The sequence below is a fragment of the Cydia fagiglandana genome, chromosome 14 (assembly GCF_963556715.1).
Source record: "Cydia fagiglandana chromosome 14, ilCydFagi1.1, whole genome shotgun sequence".
NCBI classification, from domain to species: Eukaryota; Metazoa; Arthropoda; class Insecta; order Lepidoptera; family Tortricidae; genus Cydia; species Cydia fagiglandana.
In genome coordinates, this window is record NC_085945.1 from 12,191,073 (window position 1) to 12,208,799 (window position 17,727).

At 34.9% G+C, this 17,727-nt stretch overlaps 2 protein-coding genes across 2 annotated transcripts in view; one reads left to right on the forward strand and one right to left on the reverse strand.

Annotated features, from left to right (window-relative positions):
- The window catches only part of LOC134670794 (uncharacterized), a 33,231-nt gene extending 26,469 nt beyond the window's left edge, over positions 1 to 6,762 (reverse strand). Inside the window, exons 1-2 of the mRNA XM_063528616.1 lie at positions 6,495 to 6,762; positions 4,790 to 4,932 (exon numbers count right to left, since the gene is read on the reverse strand). Coding sequence (XP_063384686.1) covers positions 4,790 to 4,932; positions 6,495 to 6,586 — 235 coding nt within the window. The 5' untranslated portion in view covers positions 6,587 to 6,762. The remainder of the gene's footprint in view (positions 1 to 4,789; positions 4,933 to 6,494) is intronic.
- Positions 6,763 to 8,792: 2,030 nt separating this feature from the next.
- On the forward strand, positions 8,793 to 9,342 carry LOC134670756 (large ribosomal subunit protein eL28). Its single transcript, XM_063528570.1, has one exon. The coding sequence runs from the start codon at positions 8,882 to 8,884 to the stop codon at positions 9,299 to 9,301; it is 420 nt and encodes a 139-aa protein (XP_063384640.1). The 5' UTR covers positions 8,793 to 8,881; the 3' UTR covers positions 9,302 to 9,342.
- Positions 9,343 to 17,727: the final 8,385 nt, after the last annotated feature.

Below are 17,727 nucleotides of genomic sequence, written 5' to 3' on the forward strand. Positions count from 1 at the left end.
TTTCAGAATGAAACTAAAAGGTACAACTCAATTCCATACACTTCAACAAATATAAAAATATAAAATATACGGTTGTCACTGTGACAAAGTACGAAATGGGTCGGAATTTAAATTCCTTGACTGTACTTCTACTACTTATAGGTTATGGCAAGGCAAGGTTTAAGCGTAACGTAATACCAACTGAATTTTAATGTATGCGAGCAAACTGAGTGAAATCAGTATTGATTGGCTGCTTATCAATAATTGTTAGTTGTTCTTTGATTAACGAAGCATTCTCCCGCGTATTTATGTGTGGAAGAATGAAAATACCATTCAGACCATTATAAGTATACCACCTCTTATAAATATGTAGGTATATAAAATCAGTTTAATAGCTTATAATTATAAAACACTAACCGGCAGGTACAAACGTTGTTCAAAATAATACCATTTTTGACACAAGAATTATTATTTAAGTAAATCTCTTGTTTTCCAGTTGTTGTTACATACAAAATTAATTTTAGTTTAAAATTGCACCTTATAATAGTTATAATGTAAAAAGAAAGACCCGTCCGTGACTCATCATCATCAGGTCGTGGTAATTAACAGTTTAATTTTAGACCTTGAAAATAAATTATTTAACAGCTCGGGCCTGACTTAAGAAATCGTATACCTAGATATAAGGGTCGACAATGGCACCCTTGGAATAGCAAGTGCCCATAGCCTGCAGTAACCGCTTACCATCAATCGGGCTGTAGAAGCCTAATAAAGGCAAGCACTGGCACTGACCGTATAAAAAAAACGATTGTTTAAAGGTCTATGCCATAGACTCTATGGGTATTAAACCTAAACCTAAGTTTATACTTGGCTATTCGACCTTTTCGAGTTATATGTCTAAGATTAAGTGCTATTTGCCCTAGCCCTAGCCCAGCTGTATATGGTTCTACAAGGTTGTGAGACGATCATGCGTGAACGGCTGAACGTGCATTTCCTAGTAGCTTTAGAGCCAAGAAGGGCGTTAATATTTATTGAAAAAACAAACATATCTATGTGTTGCAGTCTTTACTTAACCTCAAGCCGCCCATACGTCAAACCTTGCCAAGCAAAATGAAATTTTATTTTGTCAACACAAAGTTCAAATTAGAATAGAACAGACAGGAGACCTTTTTATAGGTCTCTGGGCGGCTAGAGATTAAAGCATCCACATAAACAAGAACCCTCGTCGGCGTTATTTGAGTTCGTTGTTTTAAACAGTCTTCTTCGAGGTCTCTTATTATGATTTTTTAAAAGTTCTGTTTACTGTGCCCTCAAACATATCGAAGCGAAGGACAGACAATCGAAATGGAAATCAACCAATCGATCAAATTACAGATAGATACCTACCCATTTTATTCTCGATTTATATCGGTCCTTGTCTGGCGCCCGGATTGATAAATGGGTTGCTTTATATATATAGATTGAATATTTCGCGACAAATAGTACCTAGGTGTACAGAAAATAATATCTAACATTTTTTATCACACAACACAGACATACAGTAAAAAACGAACTTACACGCGCATATACTCATCTGAATAATAGACGTTAAGCAGAGTCTAAAAAGTGTGAGTAAGAAAGTCTGGTGGTTAATCAAGTTACGCTTTGCTTCCTACAAGAACTACAAGAAGGTTACGTTTCTATACCTAGTATGGGAAAACGGCGAACACGCGACTTCCTACTCATTTCCCTTTGATCGTAAATGAACTGTTACCAAAGATGTATGTATATTAAATTCTTTCAAAATCAATAGTAATTTTTTTCATAATAAAAATATCTTATAGGTAATATGCTAAATCTGAATAATAACTAATTTTATAATTTATTATGGTTCGTACTTTGTGTAACTGTATATAGTTCGTTTTTTTTAGCATTAGAAAGAACTTGCAAGAAGGTAAGCGATCTTGACATGTCTTTTAATTGAAAAACGCTTTATAAAAATATAAAACTAAGGACTGTATCGTTTATTATAAATACAACTTTACTTAGCCGTTTTTTCTGGTATTATGTTTTTATTAAAAAATTACACATATAGTTTAATTAGTGCTTTAATAATAAGTAACGTTTCGTCCTGGGAGATCACGTAAAGCATATGGTTTGGACAATATTTACCCAATCCTCCCGAGTAACTACAACGATTTCGGACAAATACTACAAGAAAATTTACGGTTTGCGAACAAGATAAGTATTACACAAAAAAAATCGTACTATGTAAACAGCAATTACATATGTGTCGTAAAGCGAAACATCTGGGCATAGTCTAATCATTTCTTTTAGTTGGAAAAAAAGTTTTGGATCTGTGCTTGGTGGCCTTTTTGAAAATATGGCATGTTACTTACGACAACCCCGACTTTGGTATACAATATAACCATCATGGAGCGTTTCTATCGACCTGTTCTAGCCATGGTTCAACGCCATGAATGTCCGTTAGGCTTTGGATTTCGGTAGATTCTTTTAGCTGTTTCCGTCATTTCCCTGGCGTCAGAAATTGACGGGAATCCAAAATGTTGCATAAAAAGTCGTTTTCATGTAAAGATAAAATACACCACATTTATTCTGTGGATGTTCAATTGAGCAATCATGAAAAGGACACTTAGATGGCATATTTTGGCAGCATATTAACCTTTTGTTTCTTTAAATCGTACTAAGGAATCGGTGAAATAGTCTCAAATTAAGCTCGATAGGCTTGTCCGAATTACATTTGCTAGAAGGTATTAAAATCATCATAAAGTCCCTAAAATAAAATAAATGTAAAACATTCTTATATCAGATATGTCTTAAAAATACCCCCAGATTATACCTTAAGAACATAGTAATACAAAATAATACACACGTCAACAGTTAGACCAGGTTTTATCTGTATTTATAATAAACGATACAGTCCTTATTACTTATGAAAGCAGAAGAATATAAATGATCGTATTAGATTCATAATTGTTACATATTTGCCGTAACTTATTTTTAAAATGTGTTTTTCAATTAAAAGACACATCAAGATTGTTTACCTAATTTCTAATGCTAAAAAAAACGAAGTATAGGTAACTTAATGTCTTCCCTAATGGGTATTGGGAACATAGCTCAGAGACGGTGACCGCTACCAACATGTCGATATTGTCGATTGGCATGGTATTGGTTTTCAAAAATACTTTCGGCCGGTACACAAACACTATTTTCTTATGAATGATAAATATGATAATGTATGAAGTTACGAAATCAAAAACTGTGTAAACATACTTATGTTTACAACTCCCGGATATTTTAAGTACATGATATTGGTCAGACCAAAGTTTACCTATTTTCCTGTTATTGCAAATTAATTACCAGTCCTAAAACATTCAGACATGCAAGTATGCCGCTATACAAACGTATATCAATTGCAATTGGATAATCGGGCTGGCATTGAACCGATTGTGACATGAATGAACCAGGACTGGGGCGGCCATTAGTGTTTAGAATTGCCATTGTTACTTTAACCGACGTCCAAAAAAATACTGTTTCGATATAGGAATGTGTTTGGTTGGATTAAGGAAGATTTTTTCTAGACAATTGAGTACTCCTCATACGTAAGTTATGTGCAAGGCTGCAGCGCTACTAAATAATATATTTACAAATTACGGCCCCCAAACAAGGTCATTTCATTGACTTATATCTCAGGCTGGCCTTACGGGCAATAAGAATGGGGCATGAATGGGGCAAGTACAGCGGTGTCACACCGCTACAACGCCATTGGTTGAAGAGTTCGCATCACGCGCGCCATTGGTCGCAACTAGTTGCGTTAGACTGTATGATTGGCTCGATTCGTGAGTGACACCGCTGAACTAGTGCAATTTTTAGTGCCCGTAAGGCCCGTCCTGAGATATACTGCAATTGGTCATTTAGTTTAGCATATAGGTACATTTCATTAGTTAGGAAAAAAACCATATTTCAATTTAAATATTGTTCTCCTTAGCGTAATTTTAGCGTTTAGCGTAATTTGCGTTATCTATGTTTACTTTCTCATGTCGACGGATTAACATTAGTTAGTGGCACTTCTATCCATCCCTGTACCATCATTCACAATTCACAATAGTCATTCATAAACCGTATTGCAAAGACATAAGGTCCACCTAAGGTCAGTAAGAGTTTTCTGCTATATAGTATATGGAATCGGATCTTTGTTTGAAGCTGATGAGGCGTATCGAGCGACGCAAATCAGCGCCGTCATTTGTGCACCGGCGCATAGATAATTCACTTTTAATTAGCCTTTTGTTTTGACTTTATCCTTTGACCGCCAAATCCACAGGATACAGTTTAATATTAACCTTCGTGCATTAGGATAAGGTTTATAATGACGCGTGCTTTAAGGCGTGGCATTTAAAGGGTTACTCCGATCTTGTTCCAAACTGTGAATTGACAGTTTATTAGGCCAATACCCAATACTGGTATTATTTATTATTTATACACAATAACGGGACTTAACAGATAATAATTAATAACAGATCTGTTCAAGGCCTTAGATTACGCGACCGCGGTAGGCCTAAGAAGCGCTGGCTGGACGTCGTGACAGCAGACATGGAAGAGAACAATCTCACACCTGAGGATACCGAAGACCGGGCAAAGTGGAGAAGATTGAGCAGGAAAACGCTAGGTTGAAGGAGACGCAATAACAAATCTTTAAAGTTCACGAAACATATTTTGTACCAATACAACAAACAAGCTTAGGTAAAATGAGGGTCTGAAAGAGTTGAAAGTTGTTGAAAAAAGAGGGCTGGGTTGTGTTATAAAATACACTTACTTTTGAGTAAATGATCCAGCACCGAGTATAATTCCGTTTCTGCCTTAAGATAGTCATCGTCCTCCGTGAACGGCCAGTCGAAGGAGAGCTGCCAGTCAACTATGTCTAAGGCCACACCGGCATCCTCTGGAGAAGTATTGAGCCTGGAAGGATAATATTTTTTAATGGTATTTCCACTTTTTTTTAAATGGGTTACAATTTAAACTTGACACTGTAAAAATGTTTATAATTATTAGATTTTCAAGGTATTTTGGTAGAGAGCTGTTAACGCATGGTGTCCAAAGGAAAACTGAAACCATCAAGATAACAAAATATGTGAAAAGTATTTTAAGAAAGGACTGCCGCGATTTTTCATTTTATGTATCTTTTCATTGTATCATAAATAGCATGTTTATCAATAAAGGTTTGCCATCTCATTTTATCTATAGTCGCACCAATAAAAATCTGCAGTGGATTTGATAGCCAACGCAGTGTAAGTGTTATTTATACATCACAATCACAAAAACTTCTATGAAAAGTTTGACATATAAAATGACACTTGCACCGAGTATGCTATCAAAATTGCTGCAGACTTTTTACGGTCTAACTCTAGTATCTTATCTCAGTTTCACATCAGACTTATCTAATTGCAATTGGGCTTTGGACACAATGAACCCGTTATCTAATGACTGCGATAGCAAACTTTACATAAATAAATAAATTATTTTAACTGTATGTTGCATTATTGTTTGGTATGCTTTAGCAATGATCAGTGCATCCCAACATTCAATTTAGCATGTCAACATTAACTTCATGTTTTATACAGCCAATGATTTACAGACACATAAACAAGGATCTGGAAGGAGTAAAAAATAAACTGTTAAACTCCTTCCTCGTAAGTCCCCGTATACTTGAACAAGTACAAATTCAATTAGAGTTTTGAACTCTTATATATAAAGAAAAGAAAGGTCTAAATTCAAAAGAGCAAAAATTGGCCTGAGTCTTATGAGACTACAAAAAAAATTGTACCCATATTATACCCAGAGGTGTTTCTATTGTGGTCAAGGTGGTTTAACAAAAAAAAAGTTGCTGTGTACATATATTTGGCCTCTCTTGGTATGATCCCACTAGGCACTTAAAATGATACTATGTAAATTATTATTGTCATTAAGTCTATAAATAAATTAATACAGACATATGCACAGAGACGATTATGTGTTAGTATTTACATAATATAAAACAGGTTCTAGTCTGACTTGTTACATTGTTGTATTTGTAACTTCTTAAGTTTTATTATTATGGTGACCTACATGGTTACATGAAAACATTGTGTATCAGTCAAGGTCTTACACTCTCTGTTTACAAAACAACTGAATTGTTGCTAATTGTTACAAAACTTTGAACCATTTTCATCTCATTACTTATGACTCAGAGTGTCGAAAGTGGACTAAAAACTAAACTACCCACTATTTTAGCATTGTTTACATAATATAATGATGATAACAGATATAAATAAAAAGCATGCTTTACATCACCTTGTGAATCATCCGTAAATACAGGTTTCTATAGGAGTAGCACTGGTAATACTGGATATCGTAAGGAGAGCAACAAGCCAAATTCGTACCAATAGGAAGTTAAAATGTCAAACGGACACAGCATGCCTGACCCAAAAAACTAAGTCCCGCATACGAAATCGACTTCCGGGATAGTATACATGCATTCTTACCATGTCTGTTCATCGGAAAAATCCAAAGATTCCACGTCGATTAAATCACAATCGATCATATCTTTGTTTATATTTTGATCACCCTGATTCATAATACCAATTTCGTCGAGACATCAATTTGGCACTTAGTACGAAATCACAAACAATTTACATGAAAGAACTACATTTACTAAATCGTATACTGTAAATATAATAAAGAAAAAGATATTATATTATAAGAACCAACACGAAACGTCCCAGACAAGTTTAGTTCGGAATTTGACATATCACCATAATGCAAAAAAAAATAGAAACAACGGTAAAAACCATAGACTAAAATATAATGTTTACCAAAAAACTTTAAATATTTAATTTAATTTTTGAATTGATGACAGGCTTAAAATAACATTTATTTAATTAATATTTTTTAATGAAATTGTGTTAAAGAATACCCTGATCGATAATACAACATTCTTTATGGTTCTACACCGATTATTTATGCCCAAGTTTGCCAGGATATACGTTATTCCTCAACATCAGGGAAAATTGGAATATGATAAATAAATTAGAAATCAGAAGTGCGAGTTTATACATTTGCCGGATACTTACTATAGTGCGTCAAGCAAATCTTGTCAGTAGCAATGTAAAGCAAACTAAAGTAGGGCAACACTCAAAGAGTAGTATTGCGCTAAGAAAAGCAGCAATGTACAATGTACATCGAACCAAAACTTTTTTTCCGCTGAGCGCGCCCTGTTACGTAGGTACGTCAATTCAAATTGTCACTCGTGGGTTCTCTATTGAAAATGTTAAAGAAATTGTTATTAAATGGTATGGACGGACAATTTAAAAGCGGTGTGTGGTGAATTTGAAGATCTCAAAATAAAAATAGAAGTGGAATATGCTGTTAAACAAGAATGTAATGAATAAAATCATTGCTTCAGCAGATAGATGTCCTATTGGATTTTAATATTTTATTAGATTTATCAGTTGGAACTGTAGGCATTGTAGGCACCTTAGCTTTGATTAAGCACAATTTTATTTAATATATTGGTATTTAATGGTGACACAGCAATAATATCTCTTGAAATATAATCGATTCTGAATGTAAACAAAGATGATGGCTGTCATTCGCGATCCACATTCCACAGATAAAACACAGATGAAACGCGATTTTCGAATTATTCGAACACAGTGTTGCTAACCCGCGATTTTTCAAATTTGCCGCCGTTTGCTACTGACAAGATTTGCTTGACCCAGTTGCTAGTCTGTGTTCTTGCTTCACCAACAAGTAATCGTTTAAGTATTGTTTGCAAATTTTTAAGACAACTTGCGTTGTTATACCGACGTCCTGAATTATTATTAGCCTGAGAATAAAATGGTAGTTTGATGACTTCATTTTAGAAGTATAGATGGTCAAGCAAATCGTGTCAGTAGAAAAAGGCACGAAATTTAAATTTTCTATGAGACGATATTCCTTCGCGCCTACATTTTTCAAATTTGCCGCCTTTTTCTACTGACAAGATATGCTTGACCAAGTATAGTTTTCAGTAGTTCGAAATTCTTAAATATTAAATTATGACACTTAAAATAACACTTGCACAGTCTGTGCTATCAAAATCACTGTCGAGTTAGCTTGGTCTGACTTTACTTATTATCTCAAACCATATAGAAGAACGAACATTTCAAGTTAATTAAAAGTACACAAATAAACTAATTTGTCAGTCAGTAAGAACTAGGAAAACTATATTACTCATCCTTTTCTTATGGGTGCTAGTACTACTGTAAGACAAAGATTATCAAAGATAGTATGATTCTCTCTGTCCTTTGACAAACTATACTATATCATTAAAACCGGTTTGTAATATTTTGTTATGTAATAATAATAATTAATGGCCTAATAGATTTTAACAGGCTATTCTACATTTTTTAAGCATATTTTATAAATGTTCGCTTAGCTTTGATAGCCAACTGGTATTTTTATTTAATATGATATGAAAATAAAATCACTACATGCAAAGAAAAATGGTTTAAAATATAACGATACATTTTCGAGCCAAAAAGGTAGCCGCCATTCTTATGACCTTGTGACGTCATAATAACAGTGCATTAAAAAAAAGGTCAAATGTGAAGTACAGTTTGAACACTTATTTGTGATATAGTGCCTTTACTATGAGATAACATGGTGGTCGGCGTTTGTTTGTTCGCCTGACTATAATTTTATTATTCTCGAAAATAAAGACCAAAAAGACGATCATTTATTTACAAAGTTGGGAGATCTGATTTCATGTATGGGCAACATTTATTTTGACAGTTCATAGAACCATAAACAAAACTCCTTTTCCTTTTGTCTACGGACACGTCGTGAGCACGTTGTTTCTGTAGCTAGTTTTTACGATAAAACTAGAAAAATGTCGTCCCATCTTAACTGGATGATCATCCGCAACAACAACGCCTTCCTCGTGAAGAAGCGTAACGTCAAGAAGCCGTTCAGCAAGGAGCCTAACAATGTGACTAACCTCAACTCCTACAGATACAACGGCCTGATCCACAAAAAAGCTGTCGGCGTGGTCGAGAACCCGGACAGGAAAGGATTCACAGTTGTCACCAAGAAGGTTAAGGCTGGAAACAAGCCCGTCAAGAACACCGTACGCCGTTCATTCAAAGCTGGCGCCAGGCGATCACTCTTCAAGGTAAAGAAGCTGCTGAAAGCTAACCACTATCGCACCGATCTGACCAAGGCTACTCTGCGCCGTGCCTCCGCTATCCTCCGCTCCCAGAGGCCCATCAAGGCGAAGAAACCTAAAGCAGCCGCCGCTAAGACCGAATAAGTTTTGTATATAAGCTGACAATAAAAAAAATCTAAAAACCATTTTTTGGTTTCTATTAATGATAACCTCATGTAAGTTTCCTATTTCTGTGCTCTAATAATGATACTAAAAGTTATTTGTGGATGTCAAGTGTTTTTTAATACTGTAAGAATGGCTTTCTTTTCCAAGTGAGGGGTGAGGGTACAAATAAGAACTCTTAAAAATTGCTGTTGTTGAAATAAATATCTATACATTAGAACCGCAATTTTTTTGACACATATGGGACAATTTACTTTAGTTTGACTGTTTACCATGAATACATCTCTTGGGTCACACATTGAATTGACCAGCCCGGTCACAATTGAAATTTTTCATGGATATTTTGATGGTGAGAAAACATTCTTAGTTTTTGGATTCCCGTATACCCATAGCCACTCATATGCTTTTGGTAACTGTAGCTACCAGCTGTCACCCTTATTTTATTATAATAATAGAGGTCACTCAAAAATATCAAGCAAGTGGATAGGTATGTCATGACAAAGCTACAAAAATAAGTAGCATGAGTAGTCAAAAAATCAAAGGGTTTTTTAATAAAAATACAATGCTAATTATATCAATCCATATATTTATACAAACCATGATTTTCATATTACAAAACGGAATGTAAATTAAAATTATATTCACATCACAGGACTCTCTACAATGGGCAATAAATAAATGCAAGCCTCAAATTCCTTAGGCTAGTCTTGAGAATCTACTGAAATGAAACATTCATGTTATTTATAATTAAATCCATGACACACAGAAATAGGTCTTTGGATGTTGATCCATGCACTGCTTGAGTGGTTATTCCCAGTAGTTACCAGTGGTAAAAGGTGGGAAAAAAATTCCCAGTAGTTACCACTGGTAAGAACTTGGTGGTAACTAGTGAGAATAACCCCTTGAGTGCAGTGGGGCATTTCTATATATGTGCATAGTGCTGTGTAATGATAACCTTATTAAATCAAATCAAAATCCATGATAAGTTGCTGAGCCAGTAAGTATAGTTTTGGTATAGGTAAAAAATTTAGAAAAGGCCTCTTCGACAGACCAACTGCTTAAATCAAAGAGTACAGTCACCTGCAATAATATGTTACACAATGAAGGCCGCAAAAATATCTGACGCGATCTTATTTGTAGAGCCGTAAGGGCGTGTCACATATTTTTGCAGGTGACTGTACTCGCCTGCGTGGTACGGGGGCTACGGGGTAGGGCGACTAAGGGTGGCAGGGAAGGTGTGGGTGGCAGGTTTCAGCTTCCCTGCCACCCTTAAACGTCCTACCCCGTCATCGGTCTATAGTGTATTCGGATAAATATTGCATATTTGTAATATGCCAAATGTTGCACACGCATTATTTACAGTATTTACTTATGGTTAGCCAACTAACTCGGGGGTTAACCGATTATACAGGGTTAAACTGTACTGTAAAAACGGTTAACTCATAGTTAGTTGGCTATCCCTGGAACGCTCAAGTGGCTCTAAGAACTTTGATATCAACAGAAATAATTGCCAAAGAAAGTTATTTCATGGTTTTTAGGGTTCCGTACCCAAAGGGTAAAACGGGACCCTATTACTAAGACTTCGCTGTCCGTCCGTCCGTCCGTCTGTCACCAGGCTGTATCTCACGAACCGTGATAGCTAGACAGTTGAAATTTTCACAGATGATGTATTTCTGTTGCCGCTATAACAACAAATACTAAAAACATAATAAAATAAAGATTTAAATGGGGCTCCCATACAACAAACGTGATTTTTGACCAAAGTTAAGCAACGTCGGGAGGGGTCAGTACTTGGATGGGTGACCGTTTCTTTTTTGCTTTTTTTGTTTTTTTTTTGCTTTATGGTACGGAACCCTTCGTGCGCGAGTCAGACTCGCACTTGCCCGGTTTTTAATGTTTTTATTAACCTATATGCAGAAGGGGCTTTGGCTAAGTTTTTTACCCTAACAATATAGACAGGTTTGAATGGCGTTTTATTTACGAGCCTGAAATATGACATGTCTACAAAAAAGAAGTAGATTCCATCAGACCAGCCACAGCCTCAACTTTTCAAACAGGTACAATTTTCGGAATTTAACATAATATTCAAACTGGACGATATTTTTAAATGCAATTTTACAAGTATAATCTTAAAAATACTTGGTAAACATTAAATGCAACATTATATTTACATTAGATATCACAAATAGGGACTCATTTTATGCAGACAATAGTTGAAGGTTTTTTAGAATACAATTTCATGGTGGTTATAAATATGTAATTTGAAACTTTGATTGTTTTTTACCACAGTATGTAAAGAAATAAATACTGTATTACCAGATACACAAAATGTAAGTACTAAATACATTTTGCATCTCAGAAACCTTTTGCACTAAGGTGTATATTTCCGTAACCATAATTATTCCTTCACCAATCAGGTTTTTGAACCTGCCTTAGCCTTCTAAGGCCCAGCCAAATGAAAAAAACCAGAATTTGCCACTGAAATTTGAACCTTTAGTGCAGGGAATAGAGTTGATTTTGGTTTTGTTTGAAAATTGAACGAAACAAAACAAATGCGACTCTTTTCCAATTGAATACGATTCAAATTTCATCGAACTGAATAAGTACTATAAGTAGGACCTTGGGCGTTAGGAGGATAGGAAAACTACTTTTAATACTACATACACAAAACGACATGGATCTCTAAGACACATTATCTATTTCGCACTATACTTTTTTAGTTACAATTACACCATGTGCGAAAGTGCTCAAGTTTAATTGTGCATATTTTGAGCATGTATGTATACGCTGCCCTACCTATAGGTGGCAAACTTAGCTACATAACTACTTCTATCCTAAGTTTAAACACACGAGTCAAAGGGTGGTATTATGTGTCCAATATTGGGTTCAATGTGTATTTGCATTTCACATTTTGCTTAGAGAGTGAAACGCAATGCACATTGGAGAAAGAAATTGGACAGGTGGAATACCACCTTTATATACGATTCACATCAAACGGTCTGGGCGCGTCTTATTTGTGGCAGCCACTGAAATATGGAATCTAATTATAGTAATATAAGTTTCGAATTCCTTTGACTCTGTCATTTGTTGTAAATCGCACATAAGCTTTAGTAAAAGTGTTCTAAAGGGTTCTAAATTGGATCTAAGAACATCCTCAGGTACAAAATACATAGTAGAAATGAAAATAAAAGGCACAACATTTAGAGGGTATTTCTCAATCAACTTTCAAAATAATTGAACTTTTTTCGAGCGGTATTGGTTTATCTCATTTCTTTTCCCACCGTCTTAAGCAGTGCATGATGGGTGGATATCAAAAATTATGTTGCCTAGACCGTTGTACATTTAGTTAGGTACTTTTTCTCTAGGTAGGTAGGTAGGTACATTTCCCTAATATTAATGTATTTAAAAACGCAAATACTATACAGCCGAAAACAAACAAAAAGTTACACATTCTAGACCAATTCTGTATATTTTTGACTGTTATTTATAAAAATCGATTGAGAAATCCTGCCTTAAATCTATTATTATTTTACAGAAGGCACAATACCCCGAAGTTAATACTGTAAAATTATTCTTTACCTCAGTTTAATAACATCAATGTTTGATATAAGCAATGTAGATCGTATTGAAAATTAAGTAAAGGCCAGCAGTAGCGGCGCGTTCATAAAAGCCGATTCCCACCGGCTTGGACGTTTAAGCAGAGTTGTAAAGGAAATATGTAAGCCAAATTAGCCCCGGCTTGCCTATGAATATGTTTGACCCGCCGCCACTGAAGGCCAGAGCACACCTGCTGCGTGTGTGTAGACGTGCACGTGCGATAAATGTTGGAGCCGTACACGCACACGTCACGCAAGCGGTGTGCCGTATCTTCCAAGCATCAGTATATTACAACACGCATCTCTAACGTGCGGCCTTAAAAAAATGCATGCTATATAATATTCATATTTGGTAAAAGTATATCCCTGTGTACAGATACAATTTAAAGTATGATACATTTAATAGTGTACAATGTGAATTGTTAGCATATAACTATTATAGCTGTGTAGAATATATATTAATCATGATTATTTCATACATAGAAATTGATATTTGACGATACAATACAAGTTATTCGATTATAAAATACTAGGTATATACTAATAATCTGTATTGTGCTTTCCACTCAGTAAATATTAGTCGCTGGTCATGATAAACTGGAACTTTAAAATAATAATTCGACAGTTGAAAGTTGTAAAATTTATGAAAATTTGAGCGTACGAAATGTCACATTTTTGTCATGTGTGAAAGTCGCTTTCAGTTCCTCCACCACGCATTCCGCGTATAGTCAAAATATATAAAAGAAAGCGGCATCACAGTATTTTAAATAGCATAAACTCAAAATCTGTAAGGACTTATCATGACAGCCACATTATAATACTAACATAGAACTACAAGAAAGCTCATATATATTGACGCGTTGAGTTTATTCATTTAGTTATTTTACAATACATTTTATTTTCCTTTTTTAGCTATCTACACACATATTCTATTATAGGCACACGTTTATTAAGTTTATATTCTTATTTGTGTCTCTCTCAAAGAAAAGGTACTTGAGGCATGCGCTTACAAAATAATGCAAACGCATATCGCGAGAAGGGTCGCCTTTCCCAGAGAATGAGACATTTAATTGTTCTTAAAACAATGATAGTCAATTCGAAACATGAGACAAGGCAGTGGACAGATTATTGTCGAATCTATTAAAAAGGGCGAGAGAAATTACTACATATATGGACGAAGTGATCAATGGTAACGCGATGTAAAAAAGGCGCTCATGGATAAGTACAGATTAAAATGAGCCTTCGTGCATTCGGATAAGATTTGCTATCGCTTGTATTATAAATTTAAAAGTTAAACCAGCGTCTTAGGATCAATTGACCCTGTACCTTGTGCCAATACTTTTAGTTATAATAATACGAGACTAAATACATATTACAAGATTGTGTAAAATAATAATACTTATTACAGTTTAAACTAAAATGCAACAACATAAAAATAATAGAATACTGTAAGAGTGCAGAAAAGTACACTGAAGAATCTTAAGATATAAAAATTAAAACTAAACCAATAACACATACAATTGTGCGTTTATCCATGATATGATATGAGTGATATGACACATAATCAATAGTACAGTTAAGTGTAAAAATATACTTCTTATGCCATTGTAATAATACTTTTGTATTAAAATTATGTAAGTTACATTTTTACATTTAACTGTCATACATATCAACATTTGGTGATGTGATATTTAAATGCAATTCTCAATTATATAAAAAAAAGTAATTCTAACTAACTATAACTAATTAAAAACTATTTTAAATGACTAGGACCACAAATTTGTCATGATTTCATAAAGTTTCACGAAAACAATAAAAAATAAATTATATAAGTAAATTTATGAACAACACCATTTATTAGAATTTCTTGATGTACTGTAAAAGTAATAATTCAGCCTTGAAATAAAATGCATATATATCTTACAATGGCCTGCCAGCTAAAAATTAGCAATATTTGAATAGCCTCCAATTGAATTTTTTTTTAAACCAATAAACTAAAATTTTATAGAAAAATTATAATACTCAATAAGATAATTTTATGGCCTATTTTTTGTATAATCATACATACATTATTATTTGCACGAGAATATCGAAAAGTGGAGTGTTGGATAATCTCTTATCTCCCATATAACCATTCCAGTCGCAGAATCATCAAAGTGGTAACTAAATGTCAGATGTGTCGTAACAGAGTCCACACAATGTGTCTAGAATTGTTTCGAAACAAAGTGTCGTCGCCGTGTGTACACTTTTCCGTAACAAGGTGTCGACACATTTGTGTGCACTTTGCGTGCGGTTTGCGACTAAATCTGACAGCAAATTTGTGACAGCAAATGTCAATATAAAATACCTCTTGAAAACCAAGGTTTGTCAAACTACTATTAGTGTCTCGTGTGCTCGTAAGTAATTCTAGTAAGTCATCATGGGCGATGCAAATGATAATAATCGTCCAAAACCATATAAACACCCAACACCCGTCAACCTTTTACAGAAAAGTTTTTAAAGAAATGCAATAAGCTACTTAGGTCAGCCAACGAATGCTCAAAAAAGTTGTAGAGGGAAATGCTCGGAACACAATTTTTGACTCTGTAACTTGGTTTGGACAAGTTAGGAGGTGAACATATCAAAAGTCTCCGGCCGTAGCCCTTGAGCGGGGGGAAGAGAGGGGGCTTTGAAGGCCCATTTTCCGGTTTTTCGATTATATCTCGGAAACTATGCATCTTAGCGACATGGCCACTTATACAAAATGAAAGTTAATTTAATTTGTTACAAGTTTATTCAGTAATTTTTTTCGATATGTTGAATAGTTTTTGAGATATCCGCTCTTGAAAGTTTATTTAGGGCTCTCAATTTTATCTTGATATATCTACATCAGTGAAGGCGCTAGGCCGTGTATGGTATCGTTTTCGTATAAATCTGGATTGCTGAATCCATTTAAGGTATCACATTGACACCATTCCACAAAATAAAAAAAAATCTTTTTAGGGTTCCGTACCTCAAAAGCAAAAAACGGAATCCTTATAGGATCACTCGTGCGGCTGTATGTCTGTCTGTCTAAATACACAAAATAGTTCTTTACCTATAGATGACAGGAAAACCTATTAGAAATGTGCAGTCAAGCGCGAGTCGGACTTAATGTACGGAACCCTTAATACGCGAGTCCGACTCGCACTTGGTCGGTTTTTTTTAAACTCCTCTTGACGCTTAACCGCTGAACCGATTTCGTTGAAATTTGGTATAGAAATAGTTTGCGTCCCGGAACAGGACACATGATAGATCTTATAACCAAAATCATCTTTTGAAGGTATGAAAAGTGGCGTGAAAATTTGTACGGGAAATCAATAACCGCTGAACCGATTTATATTAAATTTGGGATGGTCTACATCTTTGATTTAGTTAAAAACCGGGCAAGTGCGAGTCGGACTCGCGCACGAAGGGTTCCGTACCATAATGCAAAAAAAAAACAAAAAAAAAAGCAAAAAAAGAAACGGTCACCCATCCTAGTACTGACCACTCCCGACGTTGCTTAACTTTGCTCAAAAATCACGTTTGTTGTATGGGAGCCCCATTCAAATCTTTATTTTTATTCTGTTTTTAGTATTTGTTGTTATAGCGGCAACAGAAATACATCATCTGTGAAAATTTCAACTGTCTAGCTATCACGGTTCGTGAGATACAGCCCGGTGACAGACAGACGGACGGACGGACGGACGGACGGACAGCGAAGTCTTAGTAATAGGGTCCCGTTTTACCCTTTGGGTACAAACCCTAAAAATGATAAAAAAAACATGACTTCAAACCTAAACTTAAACAGTATTAACTTCAAGAAGTCAATTCTGAATTCCCCCTACACCTCATTTCACACTTTTGAAGGATGATTTTTGAGATAACTTATTATGTCCTGTCTCGGGACTCAAAATATGTGTACTAAATTTAAATGAAAACTGTTCAGCAGTTTAAGCGTGAAGAGGAGTTTAAAAGAAAGTACTTTGGAATGGTGTCAATGTGATACCATAACTAAATTTGGTACTGCGAATTTATACGAAAACGATACCAAACATGGCCTCGTAGCTTTCCTGTTGTAGAAGTCAAAATAAAATTGAGAGCCCTAAATTCTTATTACTTGACCAAACTTGTGTAGAAGGAAAAGGAAAAATAAAAGTCTTCGGCAGGAATATAAGACACAAATATATATTTTTTTTGCGTTACTATTTCAATCATCAAATATAAACATACCTTGATTATATTATTCTAGTGAGATCCTCACAGATAAACAAAAACATTTACTTAAAAAATTACAAGGTCGAAATGTCACGGAACTTGTGAGAGTAATACGTGAAAAATAAAAACTCTTATGACAAAAAAATCTGGACACAATTTAAGAAGCATCCCATTGCGTCGAGGAATCATCTGTATTTTTGCTTGTTTCATTACCTCCTTGCTTCTTTTTTTGTCCTTTGTATTCTGTAGCAGTTTGTTAGATCTGAAAATAAAGATAACTTGCGTCGTCACGGATGTCGATTTATAGGTTTTAGGGAGCGCAGAATTCGAAAACGATGATTATTTTATAATCCAAGATGGCGGCTACGTATGTTGTCATAAAAGTCGTCATGAATATCGTTTTATAGGTTTTAGGAAGTGCCGATTTCGAAAATGATGACCAGTTTGGAATCCAAGATGTGTGCCGTGCACATTGTCATAAAAGTCGTCATGGATATCGTCTTATAGGTTTTAGGGAGTGCAGAATTCGAAAATGATGACCATTTTGGATTCCAAGATGTCTGCCGTGCACTTTGTCATATAAGCCGTCATAGA